General features: G+C 39.6%; 1 protein-coding gene across 1 annotated transcript; it reads right to left on the reverse strand.

The window, feature by feature from the left end:
* Window positions 1-10,592: 10,592 nt before the first annotated feature.
* Window positions 10,593-17,791, reverse strand: ASB15 (ankyrin repeat and SOCS box containing 15). Its single transcript, XM_032207567.1, has 9 exons — window positions 17,676-17,791; window positions 16,037-16,089; window positions 15,803-15,934; window positions 15,328-15,486; window positions 14,350-14,595; window positions 13,556-13,727; window positions 12,608-13,178; window positions 11,903-12,056; window positions 10,593-10,765 (listed from the first exon to the last, which is right to left on the reverse strand). The coding sequence occupies exons 1-9, from the start codon at window positions 17,789-17,791 to the stop codon at window positions 10,593-10,595; spliced, it is 1,776 nt and encodes a 591-aa protein (XP_032063458.1).
* Between the last annotated feature and the right edge of the window lie 3,891 nt (window positions 17,792-21,682).

The following is a 21,682-nucleotide window of genomic DNA, read 5'->3' on the forward strand; positions in this document are numbered from 1 at the left end:
GGTCCCGTTTGGTCAGGCTGGTACAAAACTGAAAGGATCGGGCATTCACGAGGGCTGGATCAGGCACGCCGTGTCTCGTTTGGTCAGCAACTGTTTCCCTGAGTAGCTGAGGCACCCTTTTAAGAGTGATCACCGGGGGCTTACGACAATGCATGAAGGGATGAAAGCATGCTCTGTTTTAAGCATCAGACGTCAGCTAGACATCTGAAGAGAAAGAATGTCCCACCGCTGGTGTTTGCAGGTCCCTGGAAGAGGGGATTACTGACACAGTGACCATTGCCTTATTTAGAGCAGCCTGCTCGCGGGAGGGCACCCGCTGCCGGGGTGGGGGGGGGGGGGGGGGCAGCGGGGAGAAAACCACGCTGGCCTCGCCTGTTAACAAGAGGAGGAAAGAGCCGTGAAAATTCACATAAACCCCAGCTGCCGCAGGGGCTGGGAACAGAACGGCCTCACCATTGCTCGCCAGAGTCCTGCTGCCTTTCATGGTTTTCTGGCCAAACCACACCGTCATTGCAGCAAGGCAGCTGCAGGAGGCTGCAGGTGGTAGAAGAAGGGGAGAAGGTTGTGGTGCCTGTACCTCACCTGCCACACATCACCCAGCTGGATTATCTGCCGATTCTCCTTGCTCAGGAGTGATAGGGGGAGGATCGACTCATCCCTTTGCAGCTGGTGCCAGATGCTGCTCTGGTGGAGGACTGCAGGCTGCTGCTGGGGTCGGTGGCATTGCATGGAGGTGTAGGGGCACCTCACAGCACAGCACAGCATGGGCTTCGTTAATGCCCACAGACCCTAGCAAATGAGGCCTCTAGTGGGCATTTTAGTTTATGGCCATCACTCGCTGGAGCTGATGGATGTGCAGCTGGAGAGCACCCTCAAATTCATATATATATACACGTGTGTATATCTATGGGTATTTTTTCCTGTATAGATATATGATAATGTATTTACACAAACACATAAGTATATGGGAACAATGTACATATAAATATATGTATGTTATCACATCTTCTAGTAAGCACTATACTGACATTATTTTTAGAGAGAGGTATCTTCCAGTATAAGGAACCACAGAAAGAAAGCGTAACTTCACATTGTTTTTCTTCTCTTTACTACCTATAAATGATGGTAAATAAGCAAAGCTTTTGGAAACATCCAGGCCAGCAATATCTGAAAACCAATGCTCTGAGAGAGAGACAAAGAAAGGAAGAGTGAAATAGAGAAAAAGTAGATTTGGGTCCAAGGAAGTAGAAACCCACCTAAAATGATAAATGTTAACATTATAAAATGAAAAGTCACAGTGGTTTTATTTTTAGATGGTAAATTCCATGTTAAATGGAAATGTAAGAGAAATCATTTGAACTAAGTACTTGTCCAGAATTGCCTCTTTTTGATTAGCATGGATTGGGCACTAGAACTGACGTATGGTGTTTAGCCAAATTGTTTATAAAGTTTTATTACTGCATATGTTGTTTTAATGGCCATAGAGAGGAGTGAGCATGCTTTTCACAAACGGAGTTGGTAAATAAATTAGATATTTCCTTTCATCATTTTTCTATGTGAATTTCATGCAGCTTAGCTCACTCAAGTGGGATGAAAGCTTAGAAGCCTTTGCTTTCCTAACACAGGAAAAACACTCATAAATCAGATTAAAGAATACTGCACATTTGTAATCAAATTAAATAAATATTTGCAGGTCATTTGTATTCGCCAATCTTTTCTTAAAATAAAAAAAGCAAAAACAAGCTGCAAAAACATCAGACACAACACAATTTGTAAGCCTTAGACTTTTCTTATGTTGAGAGTTCACAATACAAGGTACAAACATACAACCACTTGACTTGTATATTTACTCTTTTCTGTGTAGAATTCTAATTTTAAAAACTCAAAGAAACCTCAAAAAGTGACATGTTGCTCGCTTTTCAAAGAATGTTCTAAAGGGTAATTTATTCCAGCCCTTCACAGCAACATGAACATTACCTTCAATGCTACTCCTTGCAGCGGCATGACAATACATTGGTACAGTGATGATGTTTATCATAAGATGAGAATCTCAGTGATGTCTGCTCTAGCCAAGGGATAACAGAATTTAAAGATGTTACAAAATATGGGTAAGCTTTTCTATTGCAAATGTCTTCCCAGAAGTGAGGGGAGATTGGCAGAGTTACATGAGGTTACAAGAGATTTGGGTCCTTTCTTAAACCTGTACATGTCACTCACAGTAATTTAGGACCCATTCTTTATAAGGAAATGGACAAGTGCAAACACCCATGAACAGTCTCTGGAACAACACTGATAAAAGTAATAAAGCTGGCAAGTTGTACACACAAAAATGATGCTAAAACTGTAAAGCCAAGCACTCACAGATCAGCAAATGCTGGCATTACATTTGCCCTTGCCTGTTGATGAGCACAGAAACTCAGTGCTTAATTCCATAATTCTGTGATATAAAATTATATGCTTCAGTTCTGGTCCCATGAGTCCCCAGGACCCTTACTGCCACTCAGTGTGCAGGAGAGATCATGCATATTTAACAAACAGCCCCTCAAAATTTTGTCTTGTCGTTTTCTTCAGCATAACAAGATTACTAATGATTAATGTCTAAGAACACTTTCAGAACAGTTGGCAGTGTTATCTCAATTGAAAGGAGAAATAAAGAGACTTTAAGATTGAAAGTACCCACTAACGCAGAGTGCTTACGGTGACATGCTTAGGATTTGCTTTTTGGGAGTATTTGGCATTATGCAACACTTCAGTTTGTCAGTGCTCAGCTCCTGTGGGTATCACCCATTGCTGAAGCTGCCCACCACTACAGTTCAGACCACAGATTGTCACTCATATCATTTAATTATGATTAAATTGGCTTGCCTAACTTCTCAGAGGAAATTTGCTAAAAATTAGGATTGATTTTGTTTTCCTAGTATTACCATTCCTGCATTAGACTTTTTGTTCTCTTCCCTCAGTCACATTTCTCAGACATTATAAACACTCAGACACTCAGATTTCTGGAAAAAAAAAAAAAAAAAAAAAAAAGGCAAAAACAGCAGCCTGGGCATCCTGTTGTACATCCCACACTATATGCTCAATCACAGAACTGTGACTCCAATATAAAGCCTTCAGGAAGACATGTTGTACTAGCGAGGTGTGAGGTGGTTGAAGCGAGAGGTGGCACAGTGAACTTCCTCCTATCACAAGCAGCACGAGGGCAGAGCATGGGCTACACATAGTAGTCCACATGCACAGGTCTGTAATTGCTGTGTTGACTGTTATCTAGGATGAATCCTCCAAAGTACTTTGCCACCGACCAGCACAAAACCTCAAACCATGCCCCTGACACCCTGCTAAAATCCTGTATTCAGGGAATAGCTTGTCACTTCTAGGCCATGAAAACTCTTTGATCATTCAAAAAAATAATAATTTTTGAAATATTTGCTTCCTTCAGGACGGGGGCTAACATGAGAGAAGATAGGAGCTGAGAGAGCCCATTTTATTGAAGCAGGTCTCACTTTGCCATTTCAAACATCTAGGGTGCAAGCTTCTGGCTCTGAGTGGGACTGAAACCACTCAGAGGCTGGTAGACTTCAGACAGGACTTTAAATCTTTCCTAGCCCAGGTGACTTATCTTCTAGGTTTTAGAAGACGAGACACTTCTAAGTGCTTATGTCTCTTTTTTCCTTTCCAAACAACTAAATATTTCAAGCAGCAGCCTAGGAAATGTTCAGCTTCTCACAGGTTTCCACACCTTGTTGTTCAAGTTGTTGAAAGGAAGTGAGCAACATCAGAAGGGCAGTAGGCATCACCGACTGGGGCAAAATCCACAGCTTAAACTTTACTTGCAGTCTGGTGAGCACAGGCCAAATGACAGGAAAGCAAAGTGAGTGTTGTACAACCTTGTCCTCAGGCGTGGGACACGGCCTGTCTTCGGGGCACTGGCTATTTCAGTCACAGCTCCTGAGGACAGCCTGTCAGACAGATGCGTTGGCTTGTATCAAAATGCCGGCCCACGCTGCAGGAATGGGTCCAGTTGCTATAAAGCACATTAAAAACAATGCCACCACAGCATGTCTGGGCTTTCCCATTCCCTCATGTTGCACATTTTCACCCTTCCCCACCTCTTTTGCAACCCCATTCCTCACCCAGCACCTTCCCTGATGCATACCCCTCACGCAGGCCCTGATGCTCCAGCCCCAATCTCCTCACTGCTGTGGCCTTCCCTGCCTCCTTTCCCTGACCACTTCTCCTTCCTGCCCCTCATCCCACATCCCCTGTTCTCCTCCCGGTGCTGCCTGCCTTGCTGCCTGCCATCCCCCTCCTGCCTCACACTCCTTTCCCCTTCCTCCTCATGCATATATTTCTGTATGCTGCTTCTGTAGGCCCAGGTTGAACGCAGAGTCCAAAAGAGACAAAGGGTCAGCAGCCTGGCATCTAGGCAGGACGGGCAGGCAGACTGATGGGACAAGCTGTAGCTCTTTCTCCCAAGGGACCAGCATTACTTTTGAAAATTGTGCACACCATACCGCTCTTGAAAAGGATGTGTCATCACCTGCATTTAACACTGGTATCAGCCCAGCAAATGGGATAAAGCATGCACTGAAGGCATTTGAAGGAACAATTTTTCAGCTGCTTTTCTCTGTGACAGATGATTCTGTTGTCCAGTCCATCTCTCCTGGTGTTGCTGTAAATGGGGAGTCACAAGTGAGAAAAACTTTTCCCTTCATCCCTGCTAAGGAAACAAAAAGTGGGATGAGTTTAAAGACCACCGTGAACCCAAACCAGTCTTTGCTTGGGAATCTGATTTGACATCCTAAACCAATGACAGATCCTTCCCGCTGATCCTCTGCAGCACACTCCAGGCCACTGGAAGGGCAGATTCCAGGTCCAATTGTAGCTTAACAGCTCAGACCCACCACAAACAGCGATCAGCTTTCACTCAAAAACATGTGCATGTGGACTGCCTTATTGCTCAGATTCGTTTTGAAAACAACATTCCCACCAGCTGCTGGGAAGGTAACCAGAAGTCTGGGGAATGCTATAAACCACCAAGCCATGGGGCAAACACTAATCTAGTATGTTTTGATGGTGGGGGCGTTCAGGTTGCCTTGCTTATCAAGCAGACAGAAGAATCATAGAAAAATGTCATAGTATTGTCAAAGAAAAAGTCATAGTAAAGAACTGAATGGGTTCTGCTGGTGCTGGTGATGGGAAGTGTGCAAGGATGCATCTTGGAAGTGGAGTCAAGAGGTGAACCTTGCTGCAGGAAACCGCTGGGGGAAAAAAGGTAACAGTGCAAACAAAAACATTTGTGGACTAACAAATTCCGTCAGCATTTGATTTAAAGAAGGAAAACTTTCTAATCATCTTGTGTCAGTACAATAAGTCACGTTCCATAATAACAGCATGAGGGGAACCTGCTTATCTCTGACAGAGCAAACTATTGTGCTGTTCTGTAAGTGCTTCTCTACTTCCCTACTGACTGTCCACTTCCTCAGTGCCAGTTTTTGCCACACCAAAAAGATAAAGTGCCTTATACACAATGGTTGTCCCAATGCTCTTGCTTTCATATAGCTGCTCATATTCCTCAGGAAGAATCTCAATGTGCTTTACAAACATTGCCAACAGATTTACGAACTATATATAGAAATAATTTCACTCACTACTGATGTACAGACACTAGGGTGACCACAGCAGCTGTTTGGTATTACAGAGCAATATTGCTCAATGGTTTTGGACAGGAAGCAGAGGCTGCTGTATGGCAGAGAAAGTAGCAGAGGTACTCCTGAATGCAGACAGGCATAAAGTGGGTGGTTTTTACAAGAACAGTTTGAATGGGACACTGTTTAAGCACCCGTAGTCAGCCTGTTCTTTCCCAAAAAGCATGATAAAATATATAACATCTGCCACTACAAACATTACATTATTCATGGTGGTATTTGCAAATGCACCATAAGTTGTATGTCTAGGTCCGAGTATGTAGCTATTAAATTGTGAGTAATTATGAAAAGTGCATGCACTTAATCCTTTGTTGAATGCCTCAGACTCAGACAGTTCACCTGTGTAGCTTAGACAAACATACAGTTTGCCTTTCAGATAAAAAAAAAAAAAAAAAAAAAAAAAAGCTGTTTCTGAATACCCAGGGAGCAATACAAGTACTAACTTCTATAACTAGCATTTCCTCGATTTGAAGTCAAGGTATTTTAACAGTGTGTGTTTATTAAGATATTTTTTTTTATTATTAAAAAAAAAAAAAAGATCCTAGCAGTATAAACAAATGATGTAAATCATAAGGAATGAAATACAAGCAGCAGTACTAAGTAAATAAAGACAATAAAGCAGAGAATTTATGTCTACTTTGAAATAGCCCATATTAATGACAATGGGAGTCTGGGCACTGTATCTACCATGCACAAATTATGCAGGCAAAAGTAAATAGTTTTCTGTTAGACTTGATCAAATGTAAAGATTTCTACTGCAAATGTGAATTTTGAATATGAAATTAAATACGTTGTACATGTCACCAGAGCTACACTACCATATCAGTCTTAAAACTACTAACAACATGTTTTTACAGCTTTTCAGGAGAGTCATGAAACGCAAGTTCCTCAGGGAATACTTCTCCTGATCTAAGTACCTCTTTTGCTGTTGTGAGTGACACTTAAGGGAGTACTCCAGAGAGAAAATGTTTCCCGTTGCAATATATACTTTTAAATATTTATACAGTCATTCAGTGCACTTACCCGTGTACTTGTTTCTGATTTATCCAGCTTTTGTCTTGGTAAAGGATCAGAATGGATTTCTTTGAAGACTCTTCCATGCATTTGGAGATAGACAGTGTGGGTTTGAATCAAGGTCATTATCTGTAGGTATAGAAAAGGAATCCAAAGGAGAGACACCTTGGACAGCAAGGTTCCCGTTTTAATTACTGCAGCCTAAACAATTTCCAGTGGAAAGGTCAGGGAGAGAACAAGCCAGAATAGAGCCAGTCAGGCTGAAATTCACTTTGGCTGGAATAATGTTTCCTGATACCACCCTTCTTGAGCAGACATCTATCAGTGCCAAGGCTCACAGGGAAAAAAAAGGAGATGGAGGAAGGCTTTAGATGGACTGACTCAGCAGACAGCCTAGTGCCATTGAGGAGTACAACAGAGAGGCAAAGATGGATACACAGAAGACAACAGAGATGAGGGCAAGGCACTGTTCACCAGGCACATATTAAGGGGGTTGATGCAAAAGCTAATGGAGATGAGACCTGTTCTGCTACAGAGATAAGCGCTCATCAATTTATGCCACTTTTCTCCATGCAAACCATAGCTAAATTGTTGGCTACTTTAGAAGCCTTTTCTGCCCCAAATAAAGGTCAGAAAAATCCCTTTACCTACCCAAAGGTAGACACAAAAGAGCACTGCTCTGTGACTGTGTTTTTCCGTATAGGACTCACATACTGTCAGGAATAATCAGAGAAAAGGCAACTGAGGAATGAAAAAATGGAGGCAGAATACTGGCTCCTGCAGTAAAACAGTAAAATTGTCTCCCACTTGATACCTGGAGCAAGGATCTGCCATGCCAGCTTCTCAGATCAAATGGTAGCCAGTGCATGGAAGTTTTATGGAAGGCATACACGATACTATGGGCCCTAAAGGGTATAGATGGTAATATAACTCATGGCTGTGGTTTGGTCCTTCACCAAACTATGAAAACACAGCTACAGAGTTCATCTCACTGATGCTGCAATAGCTGACATAACCACAGCTGAATTTCTGGCTCCTCGGAGAGCTCATCAGTCTGGCGCAGCTGTTTGTGTCAGATTTTATGAGAAATAGAGACCAAATGATATCGCTGCTTTCAAACATTGTCCCCAAACTGATCAGAGTCCCTTCCCAAGAGCATGCCTGAATCAAAGCCAGGGCATTTAATTACTTCTAGCCAATGTCGCCCATGGGTAGACATGCCATGGAATTGGGTTGCAATGGAACACCTAATAAGTCACACCCAAATAGCAGAGAAAATGAAAACCCAGCATTACAAGGTTTCGGTCAGCATCCAAATGGGGAAAAAATGAGTAACTTTTTTTCCCTAGCCACTTATTCTTACAGCTGGGGTTGCTGCCTTCACTTCTTTTCACACATTTCCTGCTCTCACCAGTATAAACTCAACTCCACAAAAGTAATAATCAATGATCTGGCTGCAAAACATGGGAGTTGAAAGATTTGTGTTCAATTCCTAGTTTTGCCATAAGCATGACACAGAGTAAATAGCTTCCTTTCTCTATCTATCTATTTCACCTCATGCTCCATTTAAAAGAAAGTTTTGCCCCGCACTCCTCCACTCAGTTCACAGGTGCCTTGAAGGCATTCCACATGCTTTCTTATGGTGTTATATTTCCTTTAGTATTCAGGAGGAAAAAGGCTTCAATAAATAAACATCTTCAATGTAGTGGGAAAGAAAAGCTTTAAAGTAGAATAAGGCCACCTTCTGCAACAGGGGCCCAAATAAAAATGGTCCAGAGGTATTGTTCAAAAGATAAGCATGATAAACCTCTTAAACTTACCCAGTGATCTTTTAAGGACTAGTCCATGATATTTTAAACATTTCAGGCAATACTTTGCCCTCGAGCTGAATGCTTTGATGCCAGAGGCGCTCTAACTATTGCCTGAGGCGTGTATAGAGGCCTAAATATAAACCTTGGCCCATGAACTAAAATTACTAATGGAATTTGGCTCTAGCCACAGAAAGGGTTTAAAATCTCCTGTCTAAAGCCCTATTTGATCATGTTTCCTTTGCTGGTAGCAGTATACTGTATCAGTTATGTGACTACCCAGGTCCTTATGTTGTGGTCACTCTATTCACTGAAATGACCACTATTCAAGACTTATTAAGCCCATATTCCTGCTTAGAAATTCCCACATAGAAATATCAGTTCATAGGTTATGCAGCACACATGCATTTAGGCTGGTATATCCAGGATGCGTTGGGCTGGGGAGCCTTGGCTGCCTACAGCCACGTTGGTTTCATCGAGGGTTCGGCCCTCAGGCCATGCATGGGGTCAGAAATCAGCTGGGACATCCTGCTGCCAGGGCCTGGTGTGGATGCCACATACCTGGGAATTTTGCACAAATGACCAAATTCTTCCCTTCCATCCTGGTCAGAATTTCTGGCAAAACAACAGAGGACATGTCTTGGAAAACCAGATGAGTACTTGCCCTAGCAAGAGCAGAAGCAACTACTAAGCCTTCTGCTCAAATCCTCTCTGTGTCCCAGACCAGTAATTTCTGCTTGTTCCATTTGTTCCTGTAAATATATTGTGAGGAAGGACAGACCCACAAATAACTCACAGAGCTGCCTTCGGAAATGGAATTTACATTTCTGACTGAGATGTTAATAAGTTATATATGGCAATCACATGCAGCAGACACAAAGTTCTAAAGAACATGGAAAGCAAGCATATGGAGCAGGGCAGAAGGATGCTTCAGCTGTCCGTGTCCGTGTCCGTGCCCGTGTGTGTGTGAAAGGGAGGGAGAACCAGTGTATCTCTTGAATTACATGTTTAGCTATGCTCTGAATTAGGCACTACGTAACATGGACATCCACCAACTGAAATCTTCTGTGACTTTAGGCAGGATAGCAAAGGGAGTAAGTGCAATCCACTTTTAATAGAATACCATAAAGAATATTTAATCGTTTGTGTTTTATTCTCAGCATGCACAGAAATGTGCTGCCAAGTGCATCACAGCATAACTAAGGGTCTTGCTTAGTCTGGCTGAGAAATGATCTGAAAAAGCTCTGCAGGAGCCATGATTAAAGTTATGACACTGCACCATTTTTCAGCTAAGGGGATAGGCTACTTGATTTCCTGCTTTGTTTGTCTATCAAAATCTACCCACTGTTTTAGAAAGCCTGAAGTCCCTTGGTTTTTGCCAAGCACTAAAATATGCTGTACTGGTATGCTGTACTGGCAAACAGATGTACCTAGGAACGCTCGTTCTGCAAAAATAGCTAAAAAGAATCTTTGAAGTGTTTGGAGAATTTTATAATAGAAACATTATTTTTCAAATATAAAATGTGTTACACTTCATGCCAATTACATGACAAAGACTTGCATTTAGAGGTTTAATTTTCCTAGACAGGTTAAATTAGACATTTAATCTCTTTTCCAGATAAACTCATGCCACAATAGGAGTGCAACAATTGTATTTATCATCAGTACAAAGTCCACCAGGAAAATTCTTTTGTCCTTTCTTCATCTGAATTCCCATTTAGAGTGTAATTTTCTACATAACGATTATAATGTCCTTATTCTGATTTTAGACTAGATTCAGATAGTACAATGTTGTGTTAAACCATGAGCTTTAACATTCCAGTTTTGAAGAAAAAATTGTTCCCATAAAAGATCTATTTACAACAAATATCAGAATGTTGTGAGTGTATATAAAACAACAAGCAGCGCTTCAGCTAGTAAAAGAAAGAAAGAAAGAAAGAAAGAAAAAAAGAAAGAAAGAAAGAAAGAAAGAAAGAAAGAAAGAAAGAAAGAAAGAAAGAAAGAAAGAAAGAAAGAAAAGAAACGAGTCTAATTACAGATTGTGCACAGTTATTTTTAAAAACTACTCTAAATGTATCTCTTTTCCATACAGATCATATTCTTTATATAGGATATAGTTCTTGAGAACCGGTGGAAGTGGAAACTTTTTCATAGATGACAGTTTCTGGAGCCTCCTCAACCCCATGAGTTTACGTATTTTCAGGCGACAAAGATGTTTCAATGGGCGAGGATTATCTAAAAATAATAGCGAGAGAGAAATAGTGGAAAAATAATGTCATTAACACTGACTGTAAGACAGTTCACAATCTCAAAACTTGCTGTAATAAAATCAATAACAAAATCTATTGGCTTGGGGTATTATTATTATCTTGCCACTTCTGAATAAAATACCATTCATTTTACTTCAAAATTGTGATGTCACACTCTGTTGATATTAAACAAACTTCTTCTTTTAGATATTTGCCTAACACTGTATGTCTGCCTGTTAGAAATATTCACACTGTGCTGTGTCTCCAAAACATCCATCTGAACACCTAGACATTATTTAACATAATCAATGGTACCTAATAAATGATCTTTCTTTTCTCTACATTCTCTGATGTTAAATCAAATTCTATTAAAAAAAAAATAAAGTAATAGTTTAATAAAATTATCTCCTGCAAAGAGAACTTGCCATGTATTTCCCAAGTCTTTTTTTTTTTTTTTTTAAGGTCTTTGCTGCCACCAGTGGTAGAAGGTCTAAGCTAACTTGTAGAACTTCAGAAGTAAAAATGTACAGAAAAATATTATTCAACTGCAGTATTAATAACGGCAAGTCTAGATGTATATCATATAAAACAGGAATTGATGGTGACGTGATGTACTATTGTGATGATACACTCACTGTCATCACCTCTCACTTTGAACATAATAGGATCTAAACCATGCTTTTATGATAATCCTTGAATGACTAACAGACTTGAGAGATCAAGGGAGCAAAAAGAAGGATGAAGTGTGAGCAATACTCCTCGATAAAAAATGTCGAGTCCCATAGCTGTGCAATGACTGGTGTTACAAGGCTTAATACGGAGTTTGAGAAGCACCTCAATGGTCCTGCTTAACTGAGGAGCCTTCCCACATGACAATGACATTCCTTATGAGACTCATTCTCACCAGATGCACACTTGTCATAATCCAGTCCAGTTAACTAACTTGGGACCAATAGCAGTAAGTAAAGATCTTTCTCAATCTGAGGAATGGATGACAGACATAACCTGGTTCTTAGCTAGTACACAGATGGATTGCATATTTTGGACTAATATGACCTGACATGGGGAATTAAAGTTTCCTATAATAAATCATAACACCATTAACTAGAACTTAGATATTTACCCAATATTTGACGAATCTCTGGCCATTCCTTCTGTGTTTCTAGGACAAACTTAATTTTTGTGCACAGAGGGACATAATCCATGTAATCTATAAAAACACGAACAACTTTGCCCGCTAAGTGTTTCAACCAAGGAACAGCAATAAAGTCACAGAACTGGAAGGAAAAACACATCAAGGAACAGCTTCAAAATGTGTGCAGAGGAATGCCAAAGTAACACAAATAAAGCAATTACACAAGATAATTTAAAGTATTAGGAATGACCTTTAACAGCCCTAAACTGATGTCTATGTAAGTTACTTTAAAAGCCATTTGCTTCCATGCTTAACCTTTGTGATCCCTTAATTCTTCTGGACAGGTTCAAAGGCCAGTAACCATTATAACATTGCTATAATTTCCAGCATTGCTTTGTTCAGCTGTGATTTCCCTTTGGAAATGCATCCTTTCCATTGGTTTGGACAGGACCAGAAATACTAATATCCTGCTTTGCAGCTTCTTTAAACTTCCTTCCTAAATCTTTAATATACAGGCACCAAAACAAAACCACTCTACATAGATAATTTTCTCTCAAAGTCAAAAAATATTTTTAGTGTGTTTCAAAGAAGGATTTTGTGAATAGGTTAAAGCTAACTCTGTACAATAATCTGGAATTTTTAAAGCTGACTAATGGAAATAGGAAAGAGAAGAGAAGGAAGGTATGTATTTACTGGATTATCCTTTATTACAGAAGAAGTCCATCCTGGGAGAATCTCTTCCTCTGGAGTTGACCACACAAAAGAATTTCCAAAGATATCTTGATGCATACAGTCAAAACACATCTCCACATTATATCCATGATTCAGCAACAGCCTCAGCATCACTTCATCGTTCAAGGCATACTGAATGGCACTGGGGAAATGCGTATCATTAACCAGCATAAAGTAGCAATTGACGTTTGCTCCATGAGATAGAAGCAGCCTTACTATTTCATGATTACCAGCTCTCACTGCCACAAGAAGACAGTTTAAAGGATCCTTGTTTGGATTTGCACCAGCTTTCAGTAATATTTCGGTGCAAAGAATGTCATTGTTTGAAACAGCAAAATAAAGTGCAGTTTTCCTTTCATCATCGTAACTATTTGAAATGTGCTCAGCCAAGAGAGTATTGACATCAAAACCACTTTCAATGAGGAGCTCTAGACACTGCGAATTCTGACCATCTGCAGCTGAGTGAACAGGGCTTAACCCACTTTTCTGGATTGCATTTTGGGATGTGACTGGAATGAGATACTTCAGGACCCTAAAAAACAGTGAAGAAAATTAGTAAGGCATCATTCCCCTGCATGAAGAAAATGACCATCACCAAATTATATGCTAACCTACATGTAGATTCTTTACACAAGAAGATCCTAACACAAATCACCTGTTTTGAGCAGTGTCAAATGGGACCTTGTGTTTAAGTCGTTTCAGTGCTTTTCACTTAGTTTTAAAGAAGTATACTTTGCATTTTGCTTTCTGTATTCTAAAATAACATAAGTTGATTCAAGTTGACAAAACATTGGCATTTCTGAAATATAAATGATCTCTACATTTGTATGTTTAACATCGTGTTCTTCAAATATGACCTTGAGCCACACTGTATCTTAAAGAACACATGAAGTCCAAACTCATACTCACAGGTAATGGCCCTCATAAGCTGCTTTGTGTATGGGAAGCAGTCCTGCCTTATTAGGCACATTGCCACTTCCTCCATATTCCAAAAGAAGTGCTATGCAGTCTGGATTACCTCCTCCGGCTGCTTCAAACAGTATTGATGCACCATCATCTGCTAAGGCCTCAACATCTCCACCTTGAAGAACAGACAGCTCAGAATTATATCCAAATTGATTTGCAGATCATCATAATACCAAGCCCAGAGTACTTTCCTCCTCATTTTTAGATATATTTAAATTAAAATGTTATGGAATTAAGAAATGTGGAAAATTTAGTCCTCAAAGGCAAAAAAAAAAATCTTGTACAGATACAAGTTCTAATGTAGGAAAACACTTACTTGAGTGGGATTTGGTTTGATCTTAAGGGTTATAATTGAGGATTTTCAAAATGTTAGTGTATTTTGAAATATATTTAATGCATTATTTAATACCAACATAATTATATTCACTGTTGAAAGAAAGGAAACAGAGGAAGGGAAGGGAAGAACACAGAAGTAAGGGAGGGAAAGGACACGTATAGCAGTACAATAGAGTCCCTCTTTGACTGAAATGGATTAGTGTCAACACTGTCACTCATCTCATGTGGATTATGGAAGTGTAGGAATACTCATAGATGCTTCCTTTCCTTCCAAGAAACCAAATCTTCTCATTCATCAGTACTCTTTCTCTCCTTTTCCATCATCACCCTAAAACCCCTCAGCAACTAGACAAGACATATGCCAGTCCAGAGGTGTATTTCCTTTTTACCCAACTACATACCTTTATGAATAAGATGTTCCAGCACATCACAGTGACCGTATTCAGCAGCAACACCTAATGGTGTTACTCCATATCCATCCTTAAGGTTCACATTTCCACCATTCTTCAGAAGAAGAGAAACAATATCTTTGCGTCCCTGCTTTGCAGCTTCATGCATTGCTGACCAACGTTTTACGCACGGCTGGTGGATGCTACAGTTGTGTTTTATCAGAGTGGATGCCATTTCAAAAGAGCCCCTTTTTACAGCTTGAAGATATTAAAAAGGGAAGAAAATCATACAATTATATTTTCAGGTATGTTGACCTGAAATTTAAAGGTATCTAGTAAGTTTAGAGAAGCTTTTTATTCTGTACTGATAGGAGGAAAATCAAAAGATTTCTAGTGCTAGAAATCTGGGTATCCAGTTCATATATTGGTAAATAAATGATGATGTGAGCTTCCTGGGAAATCAAGGCAAACCACCATGATGTGTAAAATACATCAGTTTTGAGGGCAAAAGCAGCATCAGTTCAATTGCAAGGAAAAGCAACAATAAAAATAACATAATATTAGGCAATAGGTCTTACTTTTAAAGTCGGTGCAAGCATTACAATAAAAATAATAAAATCAATAATAAAATAAAGCATTACAATATCTTTCCAAAATCCCTCAAAATTATGATTTAGTCATCTGGTAACTCTAATCTTAATGTGTACTCAGTGGCTGTTATTAGCCAAAGCACAATTGACATCTGCCATACTTTAAGACTATGTTCTGCCCTTTTGAGAATCTGAGTTTGAAATGTCCAGATATTTACACCCCTAAATCATTTTCATATAAAATAATGATCCAGAGTAGAAGTCTAATTTCACTTCTGAACTATCCTTTAGAATAACAGATCTCTTGACTCACTGGCAGGGCAGCTGAGAAAGATCAGCATCAGATGGTTAGCAAATCTAACTTTTGTGAATGTCTCAAGGCTATTGAGGAGGCAATTACCAATAAGAAGTGGAGTTTCTCCTTTGTCATTTTTTGTATTGGGCCAAACACCTTTCTCCAGCAATGCTCGTACGTTTTCCACAAAGCCAGCTTTTGCTGCCAAAGTTAGTGGTGTTTCTCCATCGCACGTTTTGTATTCCCACATTGCTTTATAAGACGCTAGACGACAGTAAAACATAAAATTACATTAATGGACAAATATTGCTAACATGCACATGTATGTTCATTTTTGCACTGTAGGGCTTCTGAAAAAAAGTATTAAAAAACACTCCAAATTCTTTACTGGTATAAACTGATGCAACATCTCCCAAAAGAAAATTTGCCTAATACTTAACATATGTAAGATGCTCCATGAAGGATTTCTTCATACTTTTTTTAGTAATCAATTCCAGCCTGTTTCTGTGCACGTCTGTTTTTTTGTTTGGTGTTTCTTTGCTGCTTCCCCTATCTTGTGAAATATTTTTACCTTACTCACCATCTAAAATGATTTCAAGTATTTGTTGAATTGGCTGAGCTGCAGCCTCATGCAGTGGAAACCAGCCTCTTTCATCAGCTTCATCCAAAGCATATTTCTGTTTCACAAGGTCTTGGAGCCCAAATACTTGACCTTTAGAAATCCAGTGGATAAAATGAGATGTATTTGAAAAAAAAAAATATTATATGGAAAGCTTAGTTTTGCAAATAGACTGTTTTATATTAGGGTTTTTACCTTGCTTTATGGCTGCTACAATTTTCCTATTTTCCTCACTAGGTGGTACAAAACTATCCAAAAAAAAAAAAAGGCAGAAAATATAAACAAATGGTAGATGCATTATATTATTTATTTAATATTTTATATTAGGTTCTCATCTGATCCAACTTTCCCGTGAAACATATCAGCTACAGTCCTGATTAGCCTTGTGACCTCCTAAGTTACACCTGACGTGTAGAGCTTCAGAGTAGCCCATGTTCTCGACGTCGGTGCAATTCCTGCTGCAGGCTGACCTCCTGATGAGCCTCCAGAGCACATGCCTGGTGCCCCTTCCCCTCCTCTTCCCTCTCATCCCCAGGCATGGCAATTTCCAGAAGGAGCTGTGAAGTGCTCTGACAAACCTCCTAATTCAGAAAAGAATTCTGGTTGTGGACTACAGAGTCCACACAGTACAGCAAGGAGCCCTTCAGATTCACGGACTTTAGACAGCAAATGAGAACATGACGGCGTCAGAATGGCAGTGTTCATAAATGGACAGTTTGATGATGTCGATGGTACCACTGTCCCTGAAAAAGTATAGTTGATATTTTTTTTCAGTATCATTTACCAGCACTAGCATTCAACTACCATCTCATGGAGGTTTCTCTGAGAGATGGAAGTTGAATGCTGGTGTCTGCTCATGCGTTGAGAGATTTTGGTGATACAAGCATCTTAAAAAATACATTCGATTAAAAATAATAATAATAATAATAATAATAAAAGGAGGAGTAGCCAAATAAGAGAATTCCCATTGAATACACCAAGAGCCCTCATTGAAAAGGGAGATTCCAGACTCACAACAGAAGCCCCTGATGAGAACCCAGACTCTCACGAGATCCCACAGGAAACTAAGACATGCTAACAGGCCTCCAAGACTTACGGTTCTACATCTCCCTTTCACTTTTGAGACTGACCAACCTACAAAATATATTTATAGGATTATTGCTGAAGAACCTCCCTACTAAGCCAAAGTTTTGTTTCCTTTCTTCTATACCCTTTTCATAAGAATGTAAATGGCCTAAAAATCTACGGGAAATAGTAGTTTAGCCAAGTGAATCTCATTTCCCTAAACCCTCTGCAACTCCAGAAGGCAGCTCAGAGCAGAAGCCTGCTCTGCCTTTTAGTGTTGCCTGCCCAGCACAGAGCCCTGCGTAACACCACAGAGATGATTTCCATCAGCCCACGTAGCTCAGCTGAAGCCTACGTTTCATAACTGAAGGAACCAATCTTAACTATAACATCAATGTCACCTGTGAACCCTTGCTGAACGTTCCTGCAGGGTTTTTGTTTTTCTGGTTTGGATTTTTCTTCCACACATACATATCTAAGTGCATGGGGGAAGGCTGGAACACTGTTACAAGTACCAAACAGATTACTAACAAATTAAAATTTATTCTTTAAAGTCTAACATTTTAGAAATGGTTTAGGAAAGAATACGAAAACAACAAAATCTACATTTCTATTTTGTTTGCTCTTTTCAGGCAGTGCTTCTCAGAGAATGATGCATAATGGCCAAATCAAGAACTGTATTAAGGATGGTATAAAGCAATAAATCAGTATCTCTAAACACTCTAAATATATGGCATAACCTCTCATGCACATACTGAATTTACGGTACCTGTCATTGTAACTGGAAGACACTGGTGGCTTGGCTGCGTTTGATTCTTGAATGCTAAGCTGTATGGCATATTCGGTGAGCAGATCTTCAGCTAAATCTTCGCTTTCATCCGCCATTTTTTATGGTGAGCTATTTGAAATACACTTTTTTAAATAATAAAATCAAGTGTTTCCATCAATTTATTTTAATTTAATAATGTTTTGGTGAGTTTATTCCTATTTTAAAATGACAGAAAACAACCCTGGAAGCACCGGACATTCCAATTAGAAAAGCTCTTTTTGCTGTTCACGTGCTACATTTGTTATCTACAAATACTGGACAATTTGTGATCCATAAAATAGACTTTTCCTCTTTAGAAAGCTGCAGTCACCAAATCAGTGAATATATGATTTCTATACATGCATGAATAACAAACAGTAAGCAAATTGATCTTCTCAGAATGATTCCTAACCAAAAACAGGCATTTGCAAGGAATTCATGAGCAAAACATAAATATATACACATTTTAAAATTCCAGAAACAAAAAAGGAAGACACTCAAACCATTTGAGAATCATTTACAGAGAGGGTTTGCAATTCCAAATGAAACATATGACCAATTCCAAGGGTGATCACACACTGCACTCAGCAAAGTTATGAACTCGACTCTTTTGCATGGGGAAAGAACACTTTTTCCTGCCTCCCTCACCCAGGGTGGCACCAGCAGCCGATCCAAGACCGATCTACCAACCGCAGGATTTCAGAGTGAGAAAGCCCACGGCATAAATCACTAAAGTTTAGGAGGTGACACGTCATCCAGTTCTGAATTCAAATGAACTTTACTAGACAAGTTTTCAGCTGTAATCTGTATTCTCCGGTCCTCTCCTGGAGCAGAATCGAGCATGGATGGGGGTATTTCCTCGATTAAAAAATACGGGATTTTAAGAGAGGATACCAAATGCAAAACCTATTTACATTAATATAATAATGTATAGGATTCTGGACCGGACAGACAGGTAGTCTTACGATACAAAATGACAACAGTCTTATGTCATTAATTATCACTTTTAATGCTACCCATTAATATAGTTACAAAACAAACAACAACAAAAAAATGAGCCAGCTTCCAAATCTTGCTTTGATTTTACACTGCCAAGGCACGGGGGCTATAAAAGCAGACCGAGGGCTTTGAGTCTCTGCACTGGTTCTGCAGCCTTGAAGTTTAATGGACATCCACAAGAATTTGGTACATGAGCTAGGCTGATGTTCAAGTTGTGCCAGTTATTTTCAAGGTGTGAGAGTAGTTGGAAAACCCAGTGGATTAGTAACAGAACATGTTAGATCTTTTAACTACAGTTACCAGTTTAATTCTGTCTGCTTATATCATCAACAGTAACTGAGGCTTATGTTCAGCATGCCTTCTGCTAGTGATACCACATCAACCAAATGCCTTGCTAGTAAATTTTAACTACAACTGGAAGGAATGTTGCTCTTTATACCATCTTGCTGAAGATTCCTGAAGCATAAAATGTGGCATTTATATATCATAAAACATATGTAAGATCAGAAACGTAAGTTACTATTTGCATAACTATAGCTACACAACTTTTTACAGGCAGACTTAAGGTTTTGCTCGAGCTTCTCTGATTTGCATAGCTTAACACGTTTGGGCTTTAATCAAACTGCAGACACCAGATGTTGAATTATTATTATTATTTTTTAATTGTAAACTGCTATTCTCTGAGTTTATGCAATACTAGAACACCTGCCATCAAATTGTTGTACAAATATTGCCCAGGGAAGTGCTGGAGTCCCCATCCCTGGAGGCATTTAAGAGACATGTGGACGTGGTACTACGGGATATGGTTTACTGACAGCAATCAGTAGATCATGTTAACTGTTGGACTAGATGGTCCTGAAGGTCTTTTCCAGCCTAAATGATTCTATAATATTAAATAATTACACTAAGCGTATGTTGTATGTTTCACAGGGTAGTTACTGCAGGGTGTCCTAGTCATTTGGCAACCACAGAGGGAATGTTATAGAAATTATTTGGAAGCCTTTTTCTGCCAAATGATCTTCAAGAGAAAGTGCTAACCAGGTTTCTTCTTAGAGAAATTTCTGCTTTGATCCAGCAATTAGTAAGTGAATCAAAGTACCATAGTCAGCGTCACTATTCCATCCACAAATGCTTCATTGCTTAGTATAAAGCTTGCAAAACAAATTCGAATCAGTAAGGGCTTTGAGTCAGAATGACTAGGAAGTTGAATGTCGCTTGGATTCAGATTCCCAAGTAATACAGATTCACATCTCTTTCAGCATGTCAACATACCAAGGTGTAATACAAAGCACAGAAACTTCAAAAGGCTACAGAAAACCAAGCTGCTGACCATAACTTTTCTAAATGCTGCCATGAGCTTCTTATTAATCAGAGCTTTTATTTATTTATTTTTTATCACCGATAAGACCACAAGATGAGCCCCATTCCTCATCTCTTGTTGGCAATGCACTTTGCTGGCAGGCAGGGAATTCTGAGTCAAGGTTCTTTCATGAATTCATCTTCTCATCTTCACAAGCACTTTCCTAACTTTGACGGCATGTTAAAGCTTCCATCATGTAACCCCTTACATACTTATGTTGAAATTCGCTAATGTACACTGTTCTGAAGACTGACAAACCTGTTAGGCAGCAGGGTCTCTTTTGGACTAGTATTTTTTGAAGTATCTCAGCAAACTTACCTACAAGCTCTTCTACCATCACCTAAAAGAAAAGTGCATTTTAGAATAAATTGATATTTCACTGGGAGGTATTCCTAATGAGACCACAGAGTTAATTTAGTTAAGTTCATTTTTTAAGGAGAAATGCGTGTCATTCATAATTTCCTGTTGCCAGCACAGCAGCTTAAAGGCAAATGGAAGCTACCCTGACTTCCTTCACACCTTTCCTCATGTTTTGAAACCCTTCTGTACTTGAAGACTCCATGCCATTGCTGACATTTATGAAGCAGCTTTTTTAGAAATCATGGTCACTGCATCAGATCCATGCAGGTAGACTGTCATGCCCTGCAAGCCCCACTGAAGCTGCAGCCCTTAGGGGAATCCAGCCTGAATGCTCATTACTACACTGCAGCCCAACACATTATACCTGCCTTGGAGCCACATTATGTGAATGGAAAGACTCTGAAGACTTACATAGGGGTTTTGATTAGGTTCTCACATTGAAAGCTGTCTGAAAAAAGGCTGTTTTGGTATATTATATTTATGACGATGTTCACAAATGGTTTAATCCTGTGAGTTGATCAATTAATACTTCACTGATTCCAAAATAAGAGCACAGAGCACCTTGCAGGATAGCCATTTAGCAAGATAATCCTCTTATTTGGGGAAAATTATATGGACTGTCTACCCCCACTTTATCTCCAAAAGCTTAGTGGAAGAAATCAGTCATCATATAAACTTGTGGGTTTGTTTTTTTTTTTGGTTTGGTTTGGTTTGGTTTTTGGTCGTACAGCTCCCATACCCATTTGGTCAGCTACCTCCTGCTTCACTGTAGTCCCCAGAACTGCTAATGCCGCAGGCAACACAGAGCTCTACCTGAACACAGATTTAACCAGAATGGTGTTAGGTAAGCAGTGTTTTAAAATCACTATGTGTGCTGTTTTCAAACGACCTTATTCCACGAAACTAAATAAATATATAAATGTATCCTAAAATGAGAAAAGTTAGTGAGGTAGCAACTGATTGACGTGGTAGAGTAAGTAGAAGGTAAAAGCCTCACCACAGCACAAGTGCTGAACGCATTGCTCGAGGTCTGTAAATGCTTTGAGAGCCTGCTTTGCTATATCACTGCTGGTAATACACAGTGCTAAGGTGACAAGGTCCGACAGAAGCGTGGGTGTTCCACCGGATCACCGTGGCGTAAAACAGCACGGCTGGTACACTGAGCAGCAGCAGAAATCTCCCTCTTACGTGACGCAGCAGTGAAAAGGCTACAAAGCTCAGCACCAAAATTCTCTTCCATTCGACTACA

Source organism: Aythya fuligula, chromosome 1 (genome assembly GCF_009819795.1).
Source record: "Aythya fuligula isolate bAytFul2 chromosome 1, bAytFul2.pri, whole genome shotgun sequence".
NCBI classification, from domain to species: domain Eukaryota; kingdom Metazoa; phylum Chordata; class Aves; order Anseriformes; family Anatidae; genus Aythya; species Aythya fuligula.

Bases quoted from the DNA above. Each gene is read 5' to 3' on its own strand.
- ASB15 (XM_032207567.1), bottom strand. From the start codon at position 17,791: ATGGCGGATGAAAGCGAAGATTTAGCTGAAGATCTGCTCACCGAATAT. The intron at 14,596-15,327 runs GTAATTGCCTCC...AATATCTTCAAG, and splicing joins AGAAACTCCACTTCTTATTG to CTGTAAAAAGGGGCTCTTTT. The intron at 13,179-13,555 runs GTGAGTATGAGT...ACTGTTTTTTAG, and splicing joins GCTTATGAGGGCCATTACCT to GGTCCTGAAGTATCTCATTC.